The 17,237-nt window shown below is 38.2% G+C and overlaps 1 protein-coding gene across 3 annotated transcripts in view; it reads right to left on the bottom strand.

The window, feature by feature from the left end:
* Nucleotides 1–357: 357 nt before the first annotated feature.
* The window catches only part of LOC128740265 (dual specificity protein phosphatase 3), an 84,602-nt gene continuing 67,722 nt past the window's right edge, over nt 358–17,237 (bottom strand). For 2 of the 3 annotated variants that reach the window (XM_053835803.1, XM_053835801.1), the window contains exons 2-5: nt 11,808–11,989; nt 2,350–2,478; nt 1,912–2,021; nt 358–1,852 (exon numbers count right to left, since the gene is read on the bottom strand). In XM_053835803.1, the coding sequence (XP_053691778.1) occupies nt 1,650–1,852; nt 1,912–2,021; nt 2,350–2,478; nt 11,808–11,959 (594 nt within the window). In that variant the 5' untranslated portion in view covers nt 11,960–11,989 and the 3' untranslated portion in view covers nt 358–1,649. The remainder of the gene's footprint in view (nt 1,853–1,911; nt 2,022–2,349; nt 2,479–11,807; nt 11,990–17,237) is intronic. The other variant, XM_053835802.1, reaches the window with a different exon arrangement.

The following is a 17,237-nucleotide window of genomic DNA, read 5'->3' on the forward strand; positions in this document are numbered from 1 at the left end:
GAATTCACGCGGCGGCCGGCACGGAGCGTGCTGTTTCTACACCGTAAATAAAAATCACGCCAAAAATCGATCAAACGTGAGCTGCCGGCCGGCCGGCGCGGCGGCTCGGGTCTCGGGAACCGAAGCTTGGGTGTAGGTACATAATTTGTTTGCCACTTTTTAGTGTGCGTCCTCGATGGATCCATTCCATTGTGGTGTGGACAAGGATTTTCCCGTATCATGCCGGAATGAATTGTGGAAATATGCTTCGTTCGCAGGGTGCTTTTTTGTTTGTTCGACCCCGAATTGATGGCGAGACACACCCTAATGGAAGCTTTTCTTTCTGGAAAAAAAATTAGCAGCGGCTGAAAACTTTCAAATAATTTTTTTATCATCATCAGGCTCTGGTAAACCATTTGAGTAAGTTGTGTTACTAGTAATAGTTATTATACTGTTTAATAAAATTATTTATATTCTCTCAATATGTATATATGCTCTTATTAATGCTTCTATAGTTCAACACCAGTTTATCATTCGAAACATTACTTAAGTATGTCGTCTGTTGTTGTTAAACTTTTTCACAGTTGATTAAATATTTGGTGTGTTCCTGTGTTCGTGTACTAGGAGTATGTATAAGGATGTCGCTTTTAAACCTGTCCCGCGCGCGCGTTGGCTATGCTTTTTCTGATTCAAGTCTAGAGTGTTGGTTTCCAACCGAAAAATACGACAAAACGTGAACCTTTGGTTCGTCCATCCGATGAAAAAATATACATCCTTTTAAAGACTGGTTTGATTCTGTGCTCCCTTCATGGTCAGGTCAGTTGGTTGGTTGGTTGGTTGGTTCTACGTGGTGACTATTTTAGAGCTACTTCTTTGGTGGAAAGTTTCGAACCTTCCGTGCTTTTGTTTTCTACTGGTTTGTAAACGGCTAAGCCTCTCCTGCTACGAGGAAGGAAGATTTGAATGTTGAGTTTTTCGTTAAAAAATATTTCCGCAGATTGTTCGACACTGTGGCAAAATTTGTCATTGGTACGTACGTGTGAAGGCTAAGGGTTTGGGTTTGGGGAAAAGCATATGTAACAAGTCAGACATACATACAGTATTATGACTGCGCTATGATCGATAAAACTCTACCACATCTTGGGAGGGGGAGGGGAAACTATGTCTGTTCTTTTGATGACTAGTCCTTTTTATGGCAAGTTCTTTTGTTGTACGATGCAAGTTTTTTTTCTGCATATTTTCATTAGATGTGAGAGAAATTTCAACGTAAAAACAATCAAATCGTTTTAGCAATATGTACAGAAATATGTGGATTATGAAACCCGGGTTTGGGATAAATGATAAATGAAGCTGAGATCATTCCGTGGTTTTCGCTCTCAACTGAGACGCTTGCGGGGCTATTTTTCATACGTCAGCTCAATCTCCTTCTGACATGTAAAAACTGTGCCACATATCATAATCAGAAGAAGAAAAAAGCACCGCTTGGCGGGAAGTTCGGCCTCCCGTGGTTTGAATTTTCTAGCCAGACCAGCATGATAGGTGCATGTGGGAGGTTGTGATTAATGACAACAAACTGTTAAAACGAGAATGAAACGGAGACGATGACATGGGACTGGGGATTAGTTTGTTCGGGACCGTTATTTCTTTCGAAACCGTTGGCCACACTCGAGTCAATAGTACAATCGGTCCCGCTTCAGCTCGTTGTCCAGATCGGCGAGCTGCTGCAGGAAACCCTCGTTCGGTCGAATGTCACGGTGCATGCGAACCGTTCGGATCGCCTCGGCCGCCGACATCTTGCGGACGATCATCAGGTACGCCAGCACACAAGTCGCTGACCGGGACATGCCCATCATGCAGTGCACCAGGACTTTTCCTAAAAACGGATTCAAAGTTAAACTGTTTCAAGCATAAAACACCTACAGTTACACTCACCTCCACTGTTGATGCCATTTTCGATAAACTTGGAAGCGATATAAAAATATCGACTGATGTCCGTTGTCGGTTGATCAACCATCGGAAAGCCCATGTACCTGAAAGTGCAACTAGATTTTCTCAACGGTGGCATTCTGAACTCATCGCACACTGCCATCGACTGAGCCGGACGAACTTCCCACCGCTTGTGGTCTGCACGGCATCGGGGAAATCCGGCAATCAATGGCAGTCACTGCCAAGTCAACTAAATAACAAGGAACAAGTGCTGGGTGCGAGCGAGTTTTGGTGCAAACGGTTGCCTAATCGTGAAAATAAGCTGGGAAGCGTGACGTCATTTGTGTTGTGGATCTTAACAGTTCAAATTAGCTTTTACGCATCACACGCACAGATGACGCCACCGTTCAAGCGACCAAACCAAGTCTGCAAGAATCAACATACCTAACCCCGGACATGTCCCGATAGTAGCTGTGGCCGGTGTCCACCTGACCGAAGCGCGTTCCTTCGGCCGTGTTCAGTACGTGTGTGATTCCAATCAATCGTAAATACTGCTTGTTTCTCGCCGATGCCCTGAAATTGAAACATACAGAAAACAGGGAGAAGGGAAAGGTTAATTTGAAGCGACTAGTTTAATTATTTGGATTGGGGTGATTAGCCTCCGGCCGGACAGAATAAGTAATCAAACGTTCGTCAGCTCGTCCCTTCCGTTTGTTCAGTCGTGCGGGGGCACGAACATACGAGGACGAAGCTCCCCATTGACCAATCAGCGGATGTATGTTTTGAGGTTGGAAGCAGAACTCAAATGTCAGAATCAATTGTAGTTTAATGGTGGTTCTTTCTTGCTTTATTATTAAGACAAGGAAATGAAATAATCACAACAAGTTCTGGAAAGTGTTATAACTGCACACTCAAAGCACATATTTTAGGATATTTTGAAGGACGTCACAACTTGTATGATTATGTTTATAATGAGGGTCATACGCTCAATCCTACGTCTTACAATGTTAGGCGTTATGCTTTTTCCAAAGACTTGACTTAGAAATCTGAAAGACACTGCCTTTCTGTGTCCGTCTCGAGACATCCAAGTAATCAGGGACACTGGTTTTACTGGTCAAAGAAAGAAGAAAAAGTTTATAAAAAAAATCGCTACTGCAAAAGACAACTCAAAATCCGCACTAAACACCGCACTCCCCTGTTATAAAAAACCAACTTTAAAATCATTGAGGAAAATCTAAACAGAGCATAATTAAGAAAAGAGCAGTAGTATATAGTAACGATATCGATTTCGAGCACGGATTAGCCTAGTGTTCAGTTACGGTAAATTCGGCGGGCAAATATCTCCCAACAGATGTCCAAACGACGAACGCGGCAACGACGCTGCTAGACATCGAACGTGGTATCGTCCCATGATCGTAGCAGCCACTGACATGGTGACGCGTATCGAATTTTATATGGAAAACTAATATTTCGAGTTTTCCAATCTTTCCTGTGAAGTTTCCGATTTTTCTCGTCGTAAAAATGGTGGTGAAATTGCTCCATTTTCAAAAGTGATTTGACCTTTAGGGGAAGGGTGGTAAAGACCTTAAGGTCTAGACTCAATATCTACTCAAATATAACTGTATTGATCGTAATTTTCATACAAACTGAATTTTTCAGTCTCTGTCTAATATAGTTACAACGTGTGCTAGAAAATTTCTTCCAAAATTTATACTTTTTTGATTATTATAAACATTATGTATAAATCGGAGATTCTGCACATGGGCGGGAAAGACGGACACTCGCAAAAAGGTGTCAAGCGTCGTTGAATTATTAGTATTAAGAAAGATTAACATATTTCATTATGTATTTAGGAAAGAATTGGTTTGGGAGAACCCCCTTTCCGATCGCCTCTTTGAGCGAGGAAATAAAACGGTTCCCTTCAATATTTTAATTAGTGACGAATTAATCGTTTCTAAAAGTTGATCTATTTCAACTGTTATGTGACTTCTAGTTACTTTTACATATATAATATGTAAGTATTTGCAATGTTAAATCGCTGTTGGGCAACATCAGTTCTAAATCTTTGTGTCCGTCTTTCCCTACTTTTGGGTGTCCGTCTTTTCCGACTTGGAAACCATTTTTCAAACTTCAATAACTTTTTACTAAATATTCAGAAATTCACCAGACTTCGAGTGGATATTTAGTGAAGGATCAAACTAACGCGATGTCGTGGATATAGCATGAAAATATTGTTTTTTAACTACTTAACAGCTATTTTCTTCACACACAAAATTACATCGGTTAGTGTATATGCGCATTTTTTCTTTGTTTTGGTTATAAATTTGACAGCTGTGCTGCTAAAAATCGGCAGTTCAATTCAAAAGTGTTCATTCCGTCTATAGAAACATTTCCCATCATTGATTTGCTTCAAAATTTATTGTTTATGAAATATGACAAGTGTCCATCTTTCCCGCAGTGTCCGTCTTTACAGCCCTTCCCCTATGTGCAAACTAGCTGCTTGTCCGATCTTACTCGGAGTCCCTGTGTTTCCTTTGTCTCTCAGCAACTTGTACATCTGTTATTGTAACGAAAATTCTTTTTACATTTCAGAACCTCCCCCTCATTAACCGTTATGTGTGCGACAGGGTACCCGAGTACCTTTTCAGTTTTAAAATAGTTATAACTAATTCAATTTAAAACATACGTCATTGAAATTTTGCGACATCGTAAAACTCGTTGATCTTAAGTAATTGAGGTTTTTTTGGTGCATATCCATAAAGGGGTTTAGCAATGAGAGTCACTTGAATTTTTTTATTACGTAGGAGGGCGACAAGGGTACCCGGGTACCCATGATTTGCTATCTTCATAACTTTAGTTATGTTGAACCGATTTGGATGAAACCAGTGGCATTTGATTCGTACATTTATCTAGTTTTGATTAGATAAAGCGTTTGGCCATCAAATGACAAGTAGTTCCCGGGAATCGGTAGTTCCGGAGCAACATCCGGTAAAACGTGGGAAGCCGCATGTTTTGAAAGAATATCAGCTTTCAGTAAACCTATTAGCTTTGAACTTGACACTGTGGACCCTTTTTTCATCTAATTATATAAATTGGTGACTTTAGATCGCATTGGCCTCTCCAGAATTTGGTTCCTGTAGGGATACAGATGGCGAGTTGGGTGCCTAATCCAATATTAGAATTGGTTTAGCGGATCTTTTAGATGTTTTGAACTGAAATGGTCAGTTTAGTACTGATTGATAATTTCGGAACTGGTTCCAAATGTATAACGGATGGTTCTACGTTTTGAACGGTTCTGATAATGCTAAGCATTATCTTGAATCCTGCGGTATCATCTGTGACCCCGTAGAAGCCATTTTCGAAATAACCAATCAAAATACATCGAAATGTAAAAAATATCACCTACCGAACTAATTCCAAGAACTTTGATACCCATATTGCTAGGTTTTACCTCCAATCCTGGACTGGCCACCCATGACCCCACAGGAACCTACTCCGGAATGGCCAACCTGATTCATCTCATTATATGAAATAGTACATTGTATGAATTTTTAGAGTTTTTATATCCGCATGACTGATTTTCCTGCAATACAATCATTTCTCTTCCTCACAGCGGACACTCTGTCGGAATTCCGGATTTTCGGGCCCCGTATGTCTTTTAGTGGCCAAATGGCCAAATGATTCAAAACTAGATAAATAAACGAATCAAATGACACCTATTTCGTCGAAATCGGTTTGAAATTGTTGATGTTATAACAATATCAATTTTGGGTACCCGGGTACCCTTGTCGCCCTGCTAAAGGTGTTTTTTTTGTCGCACACATAACGGTTAATGGTCACCCTATACCCATTTCAGAAATCTCTTCTTGTGCAGCCGCATTTACAACTGCTATCGTTTCAAATGCAAGAAAAACGCACCCTTTTACCCATTAGAAGCTTTCTTCTCTTTGAAAAAGATTGTCTCCCACCGCGCTTAATCTTTTATGTCAAGAAAAATGTGTGCCAAATTTGAACATACCATTCATACTCACTGGGGGAGGGGCCCTCCTGTTGGCTCCTTTCCAGTCAGATCCCCTTTTTGTCACATCAATTAAGCATTCAAACAGAAGCCACTTTTTGCACGTTTTTTTTACGCGGTTTGTTTTTAACGCGCTATTTTTACGCAAATTCCTTCGGAATTTATGCGGTTTCGTTACGCGAATTTAAGAATTTACTCATTTTTACCTTTGTTATACTATAACAAAGGTTTAAAAATTGGTCGAAAAACACGAAATTGATCCGAGGCCCAGAGGGCCAAGTCACATATACCAATCGATAGGGTTCGACGATTTGAGCAATGTCTGTGTGTGTGTGTATGTATGTAATGATTTTTTCTATCGCCTGTTTCTCAGAGATGGCTGAACCGAATCGTTCGCTATTACTTTTATTTGAAAGGTATTATTGTCTAGTAGATCACTATTGAGTTGCTTCGTGACACGACGTTTCGTTTAAAAGTTATAAGCAAAAATGTGAAAAATACGTGACACGGGTTTCTCTAGAACTACATGACCGATTTTAACGATCTTAGTATCAAATGAAAGCCCCTATTAAAGCTAAATTATTCAGGAATTTTTAATTGAAAACAAACAAGTAGTTTAAAAGTTATGCTTAAAAAACCTGTTTTGACAAGGTAATAATTATCGCCTGTTTCTTAGAGATGGCCAAACCGATTGATGCGCTGTTGGTCTCTTTTGAAAGGTAATATATCCTAATAGATCACTATTGAATGATTTTTTGATTGGACGTTTAATTTGAAATTTATGAGCAACCGTATACACCACACCAAAATTAAAAATAATTTATAATGATTTTAACCAAGATAATTTACCTAATTTCAATTATTTTAATATCAAACGAGAGGTTTTGACACTACGAATATATATGCAAAATTTTATAAGAATTGGTTGTACCGGTCAAAAGATATTAACCCTCGAACACTCGCGGCTACTTTTGTAACACAATTACTCGTGCGCACTATAACCCCAAACCAAAGAAAACGTGCGCACTACAGGTTTGACTGGGAAAACTTGGTTTTAGGTTTATCGAACCTTTAGAATAGTTTCTTGAAATTAAAAGCTCTATCGTGGAATCTGAATTTTGATTAATCCCCCTAAAAGTGAAATAAAAAAAAATTCTTCAGTATCAATATAACACATTGATGTGTTCTGCAAAGTTATAGAGCATATTATTACAAGAAATTTTGCTAGAGACAGTAACCTTCCATCTCTGCAGCTAAGATAGAAAAATTTTATTTATTGTATATGAATTTGTAAACTCAGTTTTTATATTTTTGCTCTTTTTGTAATTGTTGTATGACTTTTTCTTGTATTACAAAGTTATACAAATGATAAAAATACACAGCTTTGCTGAATATAGTATACCTCTATGTTTGCTTGTTTAGGAACTGTAGAACATTGATTATAAAAAATACCTTAATTTTGACTACAAATTTCTCGACTACCAGCAGACGGATATATTTTAAACATTTTACATTGGCTAGTTTTGCTGCATACAGACACCATTTTTCCATATGAAGAAACGAGAGAAAATTCCACTTGGGGTCAATTGCGGTACACCTCGCATGCTGATTGTTTCGTTTCTGTGATGGCGGTTTATGCTGATCTATTTTCCCAACAATTTAAATTATTAATGCATTGAATAATTATGATATTTTGCTCAGAATAAGTTTATTGAAGAATATACGTTAGTTAATCAACGATTTGTAACTTTATAACAATATGGCGTTGAAAAACCTACACGTGTTGTACAAAATACAACAGCGTGAGTAACCGAAGGTTAATAAAAATTGATTAAAATTATTCAAGTAAACTCTATTGATGTGAATCAAATAGAATGGCATTACAGGACCTTTACTAGGCAATGTATATGTTAAAGAATAAGATTTCCACATACAAGTTACTTTTATTTCCACTTACTCAAATTAATAACAACTTACTTATCCTTACTCAGCAATTTTATGAAAAAAGGATCTATCAAAATTTAAAAGTATTTCTATTTTGTTCAAAATTTGTAAACTTATTCAATTTTCAAAAATTTTATGTAAACCAACGCATTACGCAACTTTAACCAATAGATGAATTATGTTCCGAAAACGTGTCGATTTCTATCTCAAATAACAAGTAAGACCGTATAACAAAGGTTCCTTTCACCACTAGGTGGATTAAATCGGGTTTTTTACGCGAATTTCGGAATTCATGCAAATGTGTTCAAAACTTCTATTTTTACGCGTAGTTTTGTAATTCACGCGGTTTTTTGAAGCGAATTTTAGAATTTACGCGGTTTTTTGAGGCAAATTTCGGAGTTTACGGGATTTTGATTTACGCGGAACGTATCCAAAAATATATCCATTCCATTTGCTTTATTACTTCTCGAGTTATGAGGAAATTTGTATTTTATTTACATGCTAGCCCCCCTCTTACGGGGAGGAAGGGTCTCTGATTAGCATAAGAACCTTCTCTGGTCCCAAAAACCGCTGCATGCAAATTTTCACGCCGGTTCTGTAGTTTCCGAGTCTATAAGAAACATACAGACAGACAGACAGCCCGCTAGTAAGTAAATTCGTGGAAAGTTACTAGGCCGGTTTTGTGGATGGGCGATCGACAACGAACCAACTCTGTGCTGCGACAGATCCTCCAAAAGTGTCATCGATATCAAATTCCTACGCATCACCTATTCATAGACTTCAAGGCCACTTACGATACTATCGACCGTGAAGAGCTATGGAAAATTATGGACTATACGGTTTTTCGGGGAGGCTGACTACACTGATTGAGGCTACGATGGATGGTGTTCAGTGCTGTGTGAGAATTTCGCGCCCATTATGTGAAAAAACCGGACAACAATCCCGCAAAAATGGTGTTCGCTTCGAATCGGTTGGTACCGCGATCCGGGGGCAAATTGATCACTTTTTTCAGGAAATTTTTAATATTTCCGTTATTATAAGACAGTGGCGACTCGTCCGCATGTTCAACCTGTTCATAGGACAGACAACAAAATTTAGCGTGGCAAAATTATTTGCATCACTCGTTCATGATTTCGTTTGCACCGACACATATGCAATATGAATTTAGTTTAGTTACGAAGCTGAAAAGCAAAACGTTCAACACGACGTTTGAACGTTGCTTTAGATATCACAATGAACAAGCAGACCAACACATTATTCCTGGTGCTGATTGTTGATACTAGCACCAGGAACAATATGTTGGTACGAAGGGGATTTGAAAATAGAGCGCGATTCGCATGCATTATTCGCAAAATTTTCTCATTAACTCGTTCATCTTTAGCATTGAACAACTTACGCATTTACCTATTCACCTATTTGCCAACGTTTGCGTGCATCACAGAAAGGTGGTTATTCTTGAATTTGGTTCAATAGGTGAATTGAACGAAAAGTTTCAGAGACGAGTTTGCTGGTAAAGTCAACTTTCGTATTCCGTAGCTATTTATAATGTTTATTTGACGCTTGAAATATAGCATTGATTTGCATTTTTCGCTGGTTGAACAGGTAAGCTAAACCCCAACGAGGCGCCACTGTTATAAGAAATATTTAAGATTATTTAAGATTTTAGGAACTGGTACTGGTATACTAGTCTAAAACTGTAATGGAAATCTCTGTTGAAGTATTTTGTTGAGTTCTAGTTTGAAAATGTTGTACTGCAAAATTTCAAAACAGCACTTTGAGGTGAAATTGTTCAATTTATTTTTTCATCATTTTTGAGTGTAATATATATTTAAACGTATAGAATTTGGCTAATTTCTTTTTTTACGGCAAGTCGATTGAATATTTAAAAGTTGTGTCCTTACATAAAGCAAACTCTTACTTCAGTCGAGCGACCAAGGGAGATGTTTTATTTAATTAATTTGTTATTCGTCATAACAACTCTTTAAAATATAATTTTGGCTTGTAATTGGACAATGAACTAAATGATAAGTCTCTTTTTGGTAGTATTTTGATGAAAAATAATTTGTTCATTTGTTTATTTTTAGGTAAAAGAAAAAATAAACACAAAGCATTGCATTGTCACATGGTAACCATGGTTACCGGGTTAAAAAAAGAGTTATTTTCGTGATACTTTTTCGAAAAGTTCATATTTTTCACTTGTTTCAATAACAATTATAATACAACGATCACTGTTTTGGATCGCAAACTGTCACCGGGGTTTGAGTTAAGATGTTTAACGTTCATTAATATCATATTGATGTTTGAAAAATATGTTTGTTTACAACGCATAAAAGTCGAAACAAATATGCCACGAATAGAATTTTATTTTAAAAGTGATTTAATGAGTAGTTCATTAAGAATTCTCAATAAAAGAAACCTTTAGCTAATTGTTCAACATACTAAGAAGTTTTAAATGTTAAATTTGTTTGAGTTGTGCGTTTGATCAATTTCACTCCGGTGATCAATTTGCTCCCGGATGACGGTACCAGGTGTGCAGCGTGCTCGACGGTTAGATCAAGACTGTCGCAGTGGCCTTTTAACCCAATGCCCTTCTGGCATACAAAAAAAATGGAGCAAGACCTGGAAAATGAGGGACATTCAAGACATTCGAGACGCACAGCCATGGACCGAGTTTGTTGGCGGAACATTGTTATGCAGGTGAACTCCTAAAGAACATCGCACCAGGATAAATAAGTAAGCCGTAGATCGTTTATCTCGTTTTGATGCCCGCATGCCGGATCACACGTTCAATAGTGATGTTGAACAACATACAGGACAGTCAATCCCCTTACCGCAATCCTTTGCCCAATTCCAAGGGACTTGAGAGTGCCCCCGAAGTATCGTGTATTATTTGGCATAGCTGTTGCAGCTCGACGGTATCGTATGCCGCCCTGAAATCCGTGAAAATATATTGCGTCGGTACGTTGTACTCCCGAAATTTCTGGAGGATTTCTCTTGCTTTTGGGGATAGACAACGTAACAAAATATGGGAGAGCATCTTGTAGGTTGTAGTATCAGTAGCCTAATTAGATTTTTTTCAACAATGTTGAGTTTCTTAAAAGAGTAAGAAATTCCACTGGGTGAACATAAAAAGTTTTTGAATAATTATATATCTCCTCTTTATTATTTCCTCATTTCCTCATCTTAAATCAACTTTTTTTGTTTAGTGTGCTGTCCAGTTCTCTTCAAAGTTGAGGTTCTGTAAGTATCCGATACCAGGGAGGTTCTCTGTATGAGCTTTTTGGTAACGGGGGTATACGGAGGCTTAATCGTAAAAGAAAATACGATTTTTGATGTGAAAGGTTTTAAAAGTATCAGAGAACGGTAAAGTTCCTAAATCGTAGAAGCAATCAGTATATTTTCATGAACACACTCTGCCTTGTACTTTTTAATAAAATTGCGATTGAAAGCATTTATTGGTATTAAAAATTGTCAAGCGTTCCTATCACCAAACTCTCCCTAGAGCCATTGGAGCCTTGCATGGCTTTCATAAAAATTCAATTTAGTCAACTTTATTGATTTTACGCATGGTCACTCATCACAAATTCATACATACAAATTTGTAATCAAATTTTCAACAGCTTTCATCACAATGCTTTCACTACGATTGCTTTCTAAATTGCTCAATAGGCTGTATCCACTTCCTTCCGTTCCAACCAACCAGCTCGGCGTTGGTTTAAAAGCTAGATTTTTTTCCCTCTAGCCAATACTTTCAGCATGTTTTGCGACCCAGTTTCTGCTTTGTGAACTGTTCACGAAGAAAAAAATCATACCGCCTAAAACTACAAGTTTCGAGAGGAAGCAAATTGGCGTTTCACTAGAGTGCACTTTGCTGCACGAACGGAACTTCCCGTTCGCTCGTCATCGAGACTTCTTGTACTTTTACTTCTAATATACTTACGCATCGCCGATGTACAGCCTAGGGTAAACTTCATCACAGTCAACGTCGTATAATGCACATTCGGAACGTCGCAGGCCCAGCAGCGGCCGGCAGGGAGTCACCGAATAGTGCAGGATCCGCTGCAGCTGCCGACCGGTGGTCTGATCTGCCATCTTGTCGTTATTGCGATAGTGGGTGAGATACTGTGGAGAGGTAGAAAGTGGAAAACAGACAAAAACTGCCGTCAGTGGTTTTCTGTTGAGCTTGAATGGTTGGAAAAAGCTGGTGGAAAGTCGCTTTTAGGTAGGGTTCCTACATTTCGTTTTTGGTTGGTTGCTATAGAAGCGGCTGTCGATGTTTGGCGATGCCGAATGCCGGTGGCACATTTTCGTGACAAGAGTAGATTTAATTTTCCTTCTTCCAGAGGTCAGGGTCGTACTGCGTGGTGGGCTGAATTGGGGGTGCCCCAAACCGGTGTCATCAAAATGTGTAAATTTCATTTGAGAATTCAAATTCCTGTGCGTTCGCAAAATCACTTCAAGGATAGGACAAAAATTTAATTGGATGTCAAGAATGACATGACTAATACTGTCGGTAGTGTAGCAAAGCAAGCATACCTTCACGGAAACTAACTGTATGCTTTTCAGGTGCTTGAATATTCCGTTTCGTTCCGTGGCTTCCAATTAGTGTACGAATGTACTGTACCGGATTATCATGTCGAGAAGCATTGGTAGGCTCGTGTTCCCATTTTACTACGGCGGGAGCCGTAGTTATGATAATCTGTCGTTAATTTATTCAGGATGTTTGAATATTCCTCAAGAGGCTCGACTGAATAAGCAGTCGTGCGGTTCAGCTCTCTGCAAGGTCACCCACACCATACTGACGTGGACAGTTTTGCTGTGGTCAGCAGTGAAATGGTTGCAGTAACGTTCTTAGTGGTTTACATTCACTCTGTACAGAGGACATTACTGTAACTTCTAGACTATATTTCTTGTCACTCGTTTGCTGTTTGTACAGTCAATAACTGTAGGTTAATATTTTTGGCGACCTCGTTAACCCCACCTCGTTAATTTATGCTCGTAAGTCATAAATTCAATTACCGTTAAATATTACAGTAAAGTGATATTGCGAAATTATATATATCCATATGTAAGATATATTTTTCCGTCGACATTAAAATTATTGGGAGTTTTTCGTTGGTGATTTGGCACACCCACTAACGAAACGTGCGAATCTAAATTGAAAACTATCCAAGATTGTCGATGATACAAAAAAAAGCAAACTGGAAAAATTGCAATGAACGGGACTCGAGCCAAATTACCTTCAGCACGATCTTTTGTACCGGTTTAATTCAACTAATCTCATCTGTTATTAAAACATTCGACTGTTAGTCAGCATTCAATGTATTTCACAATCACATTACAATCGCAATTACTTCAGCCTTCACCCTGCTGCTCCGCAGAAGCCATTCTGAATGGTGCTTAAATACTGTATGCACCATTAAATGTTCCGCATTTTCTCTGTAGTTTTCCGATCACCGAGAAGTTTGACGCGGAACATTTCCGCTGTTACACTGCTCTTTCTCTCTCTTGGTTCTTTATCCGTTTCAACATCCCGGTGTTGTCGAAATCGAACATTTGACCTACTGCTTTTTTCGGACACTGGATAGTTCAGATCTGGATTTACCTTTTACAGCATTGGTTTTATGTTCTGTTAGCCGCTTGCTCCACTGAGCATTTAGTACATGTTTTTATCTTTTTTCTTGCTCCTGAAACGGCATCATTTAGCCTAGTTAACATCCGATTATAGGCGATATCTGTTGGTTAAAATGACCTGTAATGCTCTGTAATATGTTTCTGAAATGTTTTTAGTTTTCCAGTTGTTTAATGGGGACATTGATATTTGTTCATGAAAATGTAATCAGTAGGAAGAAGTACAATGGCGAAAAACTTCAAAAACAAGGTTGCAAAACTATATTACAACCCATGAAAACTTTTAAGAGATTTCTTCTAGCTCCTTAATTTTTTTTGATTGATGTAAATTCAGTTTGTTTGTTTTTGGCTTATGATCATAAAAGTGACAAAGTTAAACGGCAATTTTCCGTATACAAAGGTAACTAGGAGTTTAGCCAAGAAAGCATGTAAGATAAAACTCCCAATTTGTTAAGTATGGCTTATAAGATCCGATGGTCAACATGATCAAATGCTGCTTTCAAATCAGTATCAATGACATCGATCTGGCCAGCCCGTTTTATAGTGCACAGGCATGCAAAGGCAACAGAGAAAGATTTTTTATTATATCGGTTTGTGTATGGGAATGAGAAATGGATATTCTTCGACGAACCTCAAGTGGAAAGAAAACGACAACCTCAAGATAAAAGAACATACTAAAATAAGCTACTTTGCTAAGTATAGTAACTATCTATCTCTTACTGGCTGCGAAATATAATGATGTGCCTAGCAGGAGCACTCAAAAGTCAATTATGCTCAATAACTTTGCTCTCGATTTTTTATTGCTTTCAAATGTTCCACAAAGTTATTCAGTATGTATGTTCAGTATAAATACACATTTTCTCTGAAGACTGTTTGTCGCTAGGAGGCATATTTAATGAGTTATAAAAATATATAAAAAAAATCTCACCATTCAAAAAAAATTCTGCTTCGGACAACTTCGCATAAACCAGACAACTAATAGTGAAAGTTCTGAAGTATGACTGAAGAAAACAGAAGAAACGACCGCGTTATCAATAGGTGTAACTCGCCTTATAAGCGGTTTTAAAGGATACTTGGTTCTCGTTTAAAAACGACGCTTTCCTTGAAATTTGACGACATTCTTCTGCAAGACGGGTTTACCTTAACAATACTGTCATAAACCGCTTAGTTGGTTGCGAGGTACGATGCTGGTCCAACAAGCCAGTCGTCGTATGTTCGAATCTCTGCTAGGCGGTGCTGCTAGATAGAGTCAGTAGAATTGTTGCACTAGCCCTGTAACTATCCTGTACTCTAATAACCGGCTGTGAAGTCTGTCGATAAAGAAGGATCAAGTCTTAGAAAGACGTTTAAGCCCAAGGCTTTGCTTTGCTGTCATAAAACACTTCTAGAACCATATGCTTTTGAAAAAGAGATCATACTGTAAAGAAAGAACATTGTAACATATACAACCAATATGCTAAAATGGACGTCTAGACCTGGGTAAATTAAAAAAGATAGGACGAACATTAAGCAAAAATCTGTCCCATATTTTGAACACTCTTTCATCTGCACGTTGCACGTTGAGCCCCTCTGTCCCTGTTTACCCTGGCGGGTAAAATAGGCCGGATTTCCTTACTAGTGTTGTTGTCCGCAGTCATCAACGATCCCAAATACACGACTTTATCTACCACTTCTAGTTCGTTGCCGTGTGTGGGAGGCCCGCGTTTGTTTCTTTTGAGCCCCTTCCTTTCATGTATTTGGTCTTCGACGCATTTATTTTTAACACAATCCTCCCAGACTCAGACCCAGACTTATCCCAACACTCACCGCGTCTCAAAGGGTCACGAGAATGTCCCGAAATACCCACGAAACACACCACTCGATCCAATAAAGCCCTAATCAGCCACGCCAGTTTATCCGGAAAACCATGTTTGTGCATTATCTGCCATAGCTGATCTCGATCGACTGAATCGTATGCTGCTTTGAAACCAATAAAAATGTGAAGCGTGGTCACGAACTCCCGACCTTTCTACAAAATCTGACGGATAGTGAAAATTAGGTCCGTTATTGCGCGATCCCCTATGAAGTCCGCTTGATAATTTCCTACGAAACCTTGTGCTATGCGTTATGCCGCGGTAGTTGCAGCAGTTGAGTCGATCATCCTTTTTGCAAATGGGAGAGACCACTCCTTCCACTCATTCTTTCGACAACTTTTCTTCTACCCAAATGTTGGAAATTACCCTGTGCACAGCCGTTTTCATCGTTTCTCAGACATGTTTATAAAGCTCTGCCAGTAGACGGTCCATACCAGTGCACTGTAGTCCAAAAGGACGAAAAGTGGAACTTTTTTCCCAGTATCTTTTGTTTTCATTCTATCAGTTACGGTCTTCAGCACTTTTGTTCGTATGAATATCCCCCTTAATCTAAAACTGTCTAAAGTTAGTCATCACTTGCTATAATGAAAATTAAAAAATAACTTTTTGTCTTAGGAAGTATGGACATAGTTTAGTATTCAAGCTTTAAATTTCCATAGTCCCCAACCACCCAAATGAGAGTACGGCAAGCATACATTTTATGTGTTCCGCGTTCGCTAAAGGCTCGATACACGTCCTTTTTTGTGTTAGTAGATAGACACATGGTTTCTTCGGCAAAGTTATGGAAAATATAAAGGCAAACAATTTTGCTAAAGAAATAACAGTTCTATCTCTATCGAGTATGCACTCATAGAGCATTTAGAGCGTTTTCCTTGGAAATGTTTTAAAAATTAGTTTTTTATATTTAGCGTATGTTGGTTATCGCTTATTTAAGCTTTATTTCTCTTTAATTTCACGAGCCAGAAGCGATAAATTTGTAAGGAAAGGTCCTAGTGATTTGCAATCTTCTACAAAAACGTGTATTTTGAGTCCTTCAATAATCTTCTAGAGCCATATATTCCTGTAAAATGCAGCCAACACAAGCTAAATATAAAAAACTAATTTTTAAAGTATTTCCAAGGAAAATGCTCTATAGCTCTGCACTAGATAGAGATAGAAAAGTCGTTTCTTTAGCAAAGTTGTTTGTCTTCATATTTTCTATAACTTTGCCGAAGAAACCATATGTCTATCTACTAACACAAAAGAATGGACGTGTATCGAGCCTATAGCGAACGCGAAACACATAAAAGCTATGCTTGCCGTAGTCTTATTTGGGTGGTTGGGAACAAGCGGAACTCATACAAGTTTATAGTACCCAACTTAAGCTTTAAGATGAAGCGCTGTTTTCATAAATCCGCTTGCCCCATTTTACCCCACACGCTCATGAAGCTATGGAAATTCAAAGCTTGAATATATGATAACTTAGAAAGTAAAAGTCCCAGACACTGCAAAAATGTGTGTTTTGAAAGCTTTGATAATTGCCTAGAACATTATATTCTTGTAAAATGCAACTGAGAAAAGCTAAGTATGAAAAACCAATTTTTAAATTTTTAAGTTTTAAAGAATATGCGCTATAGTTCAGCACTTGATAAAGATAGAAATTTTATTTCTTCAGTAAAGTTGTAGTTTTTACAATATTCACAACTTTGCCGAAGAAACTATGTCTATATTTCCTAACACAAAAAAGATATTTTTTTTATTTTCATTACAGTAAGCAATGCCTAACTTTTGACAGTTTTAGATTAAGGGGGATATTCATACGAACAAGTGTGCTGAAGACCATAAATGATAAAATGAAAACAAAAGATACTAGGAAAAACGTTCCACTTTTCGCCCTTTTGGACCAT

The sequence above is a fragment of the Sabethes cyaneus genome, chromosome 3 (assembly GCF_943734655.1).
Source record: "Sabethes cyaneus chromosome 3, idSabCyanKW18_F2, whole genome shotgun sequence".
NCBI lineage: Eukaryota > Metazoa > Arthropoda > Insecta > Diptera > Culicidae > Sabethes > Sabethes cyaneus.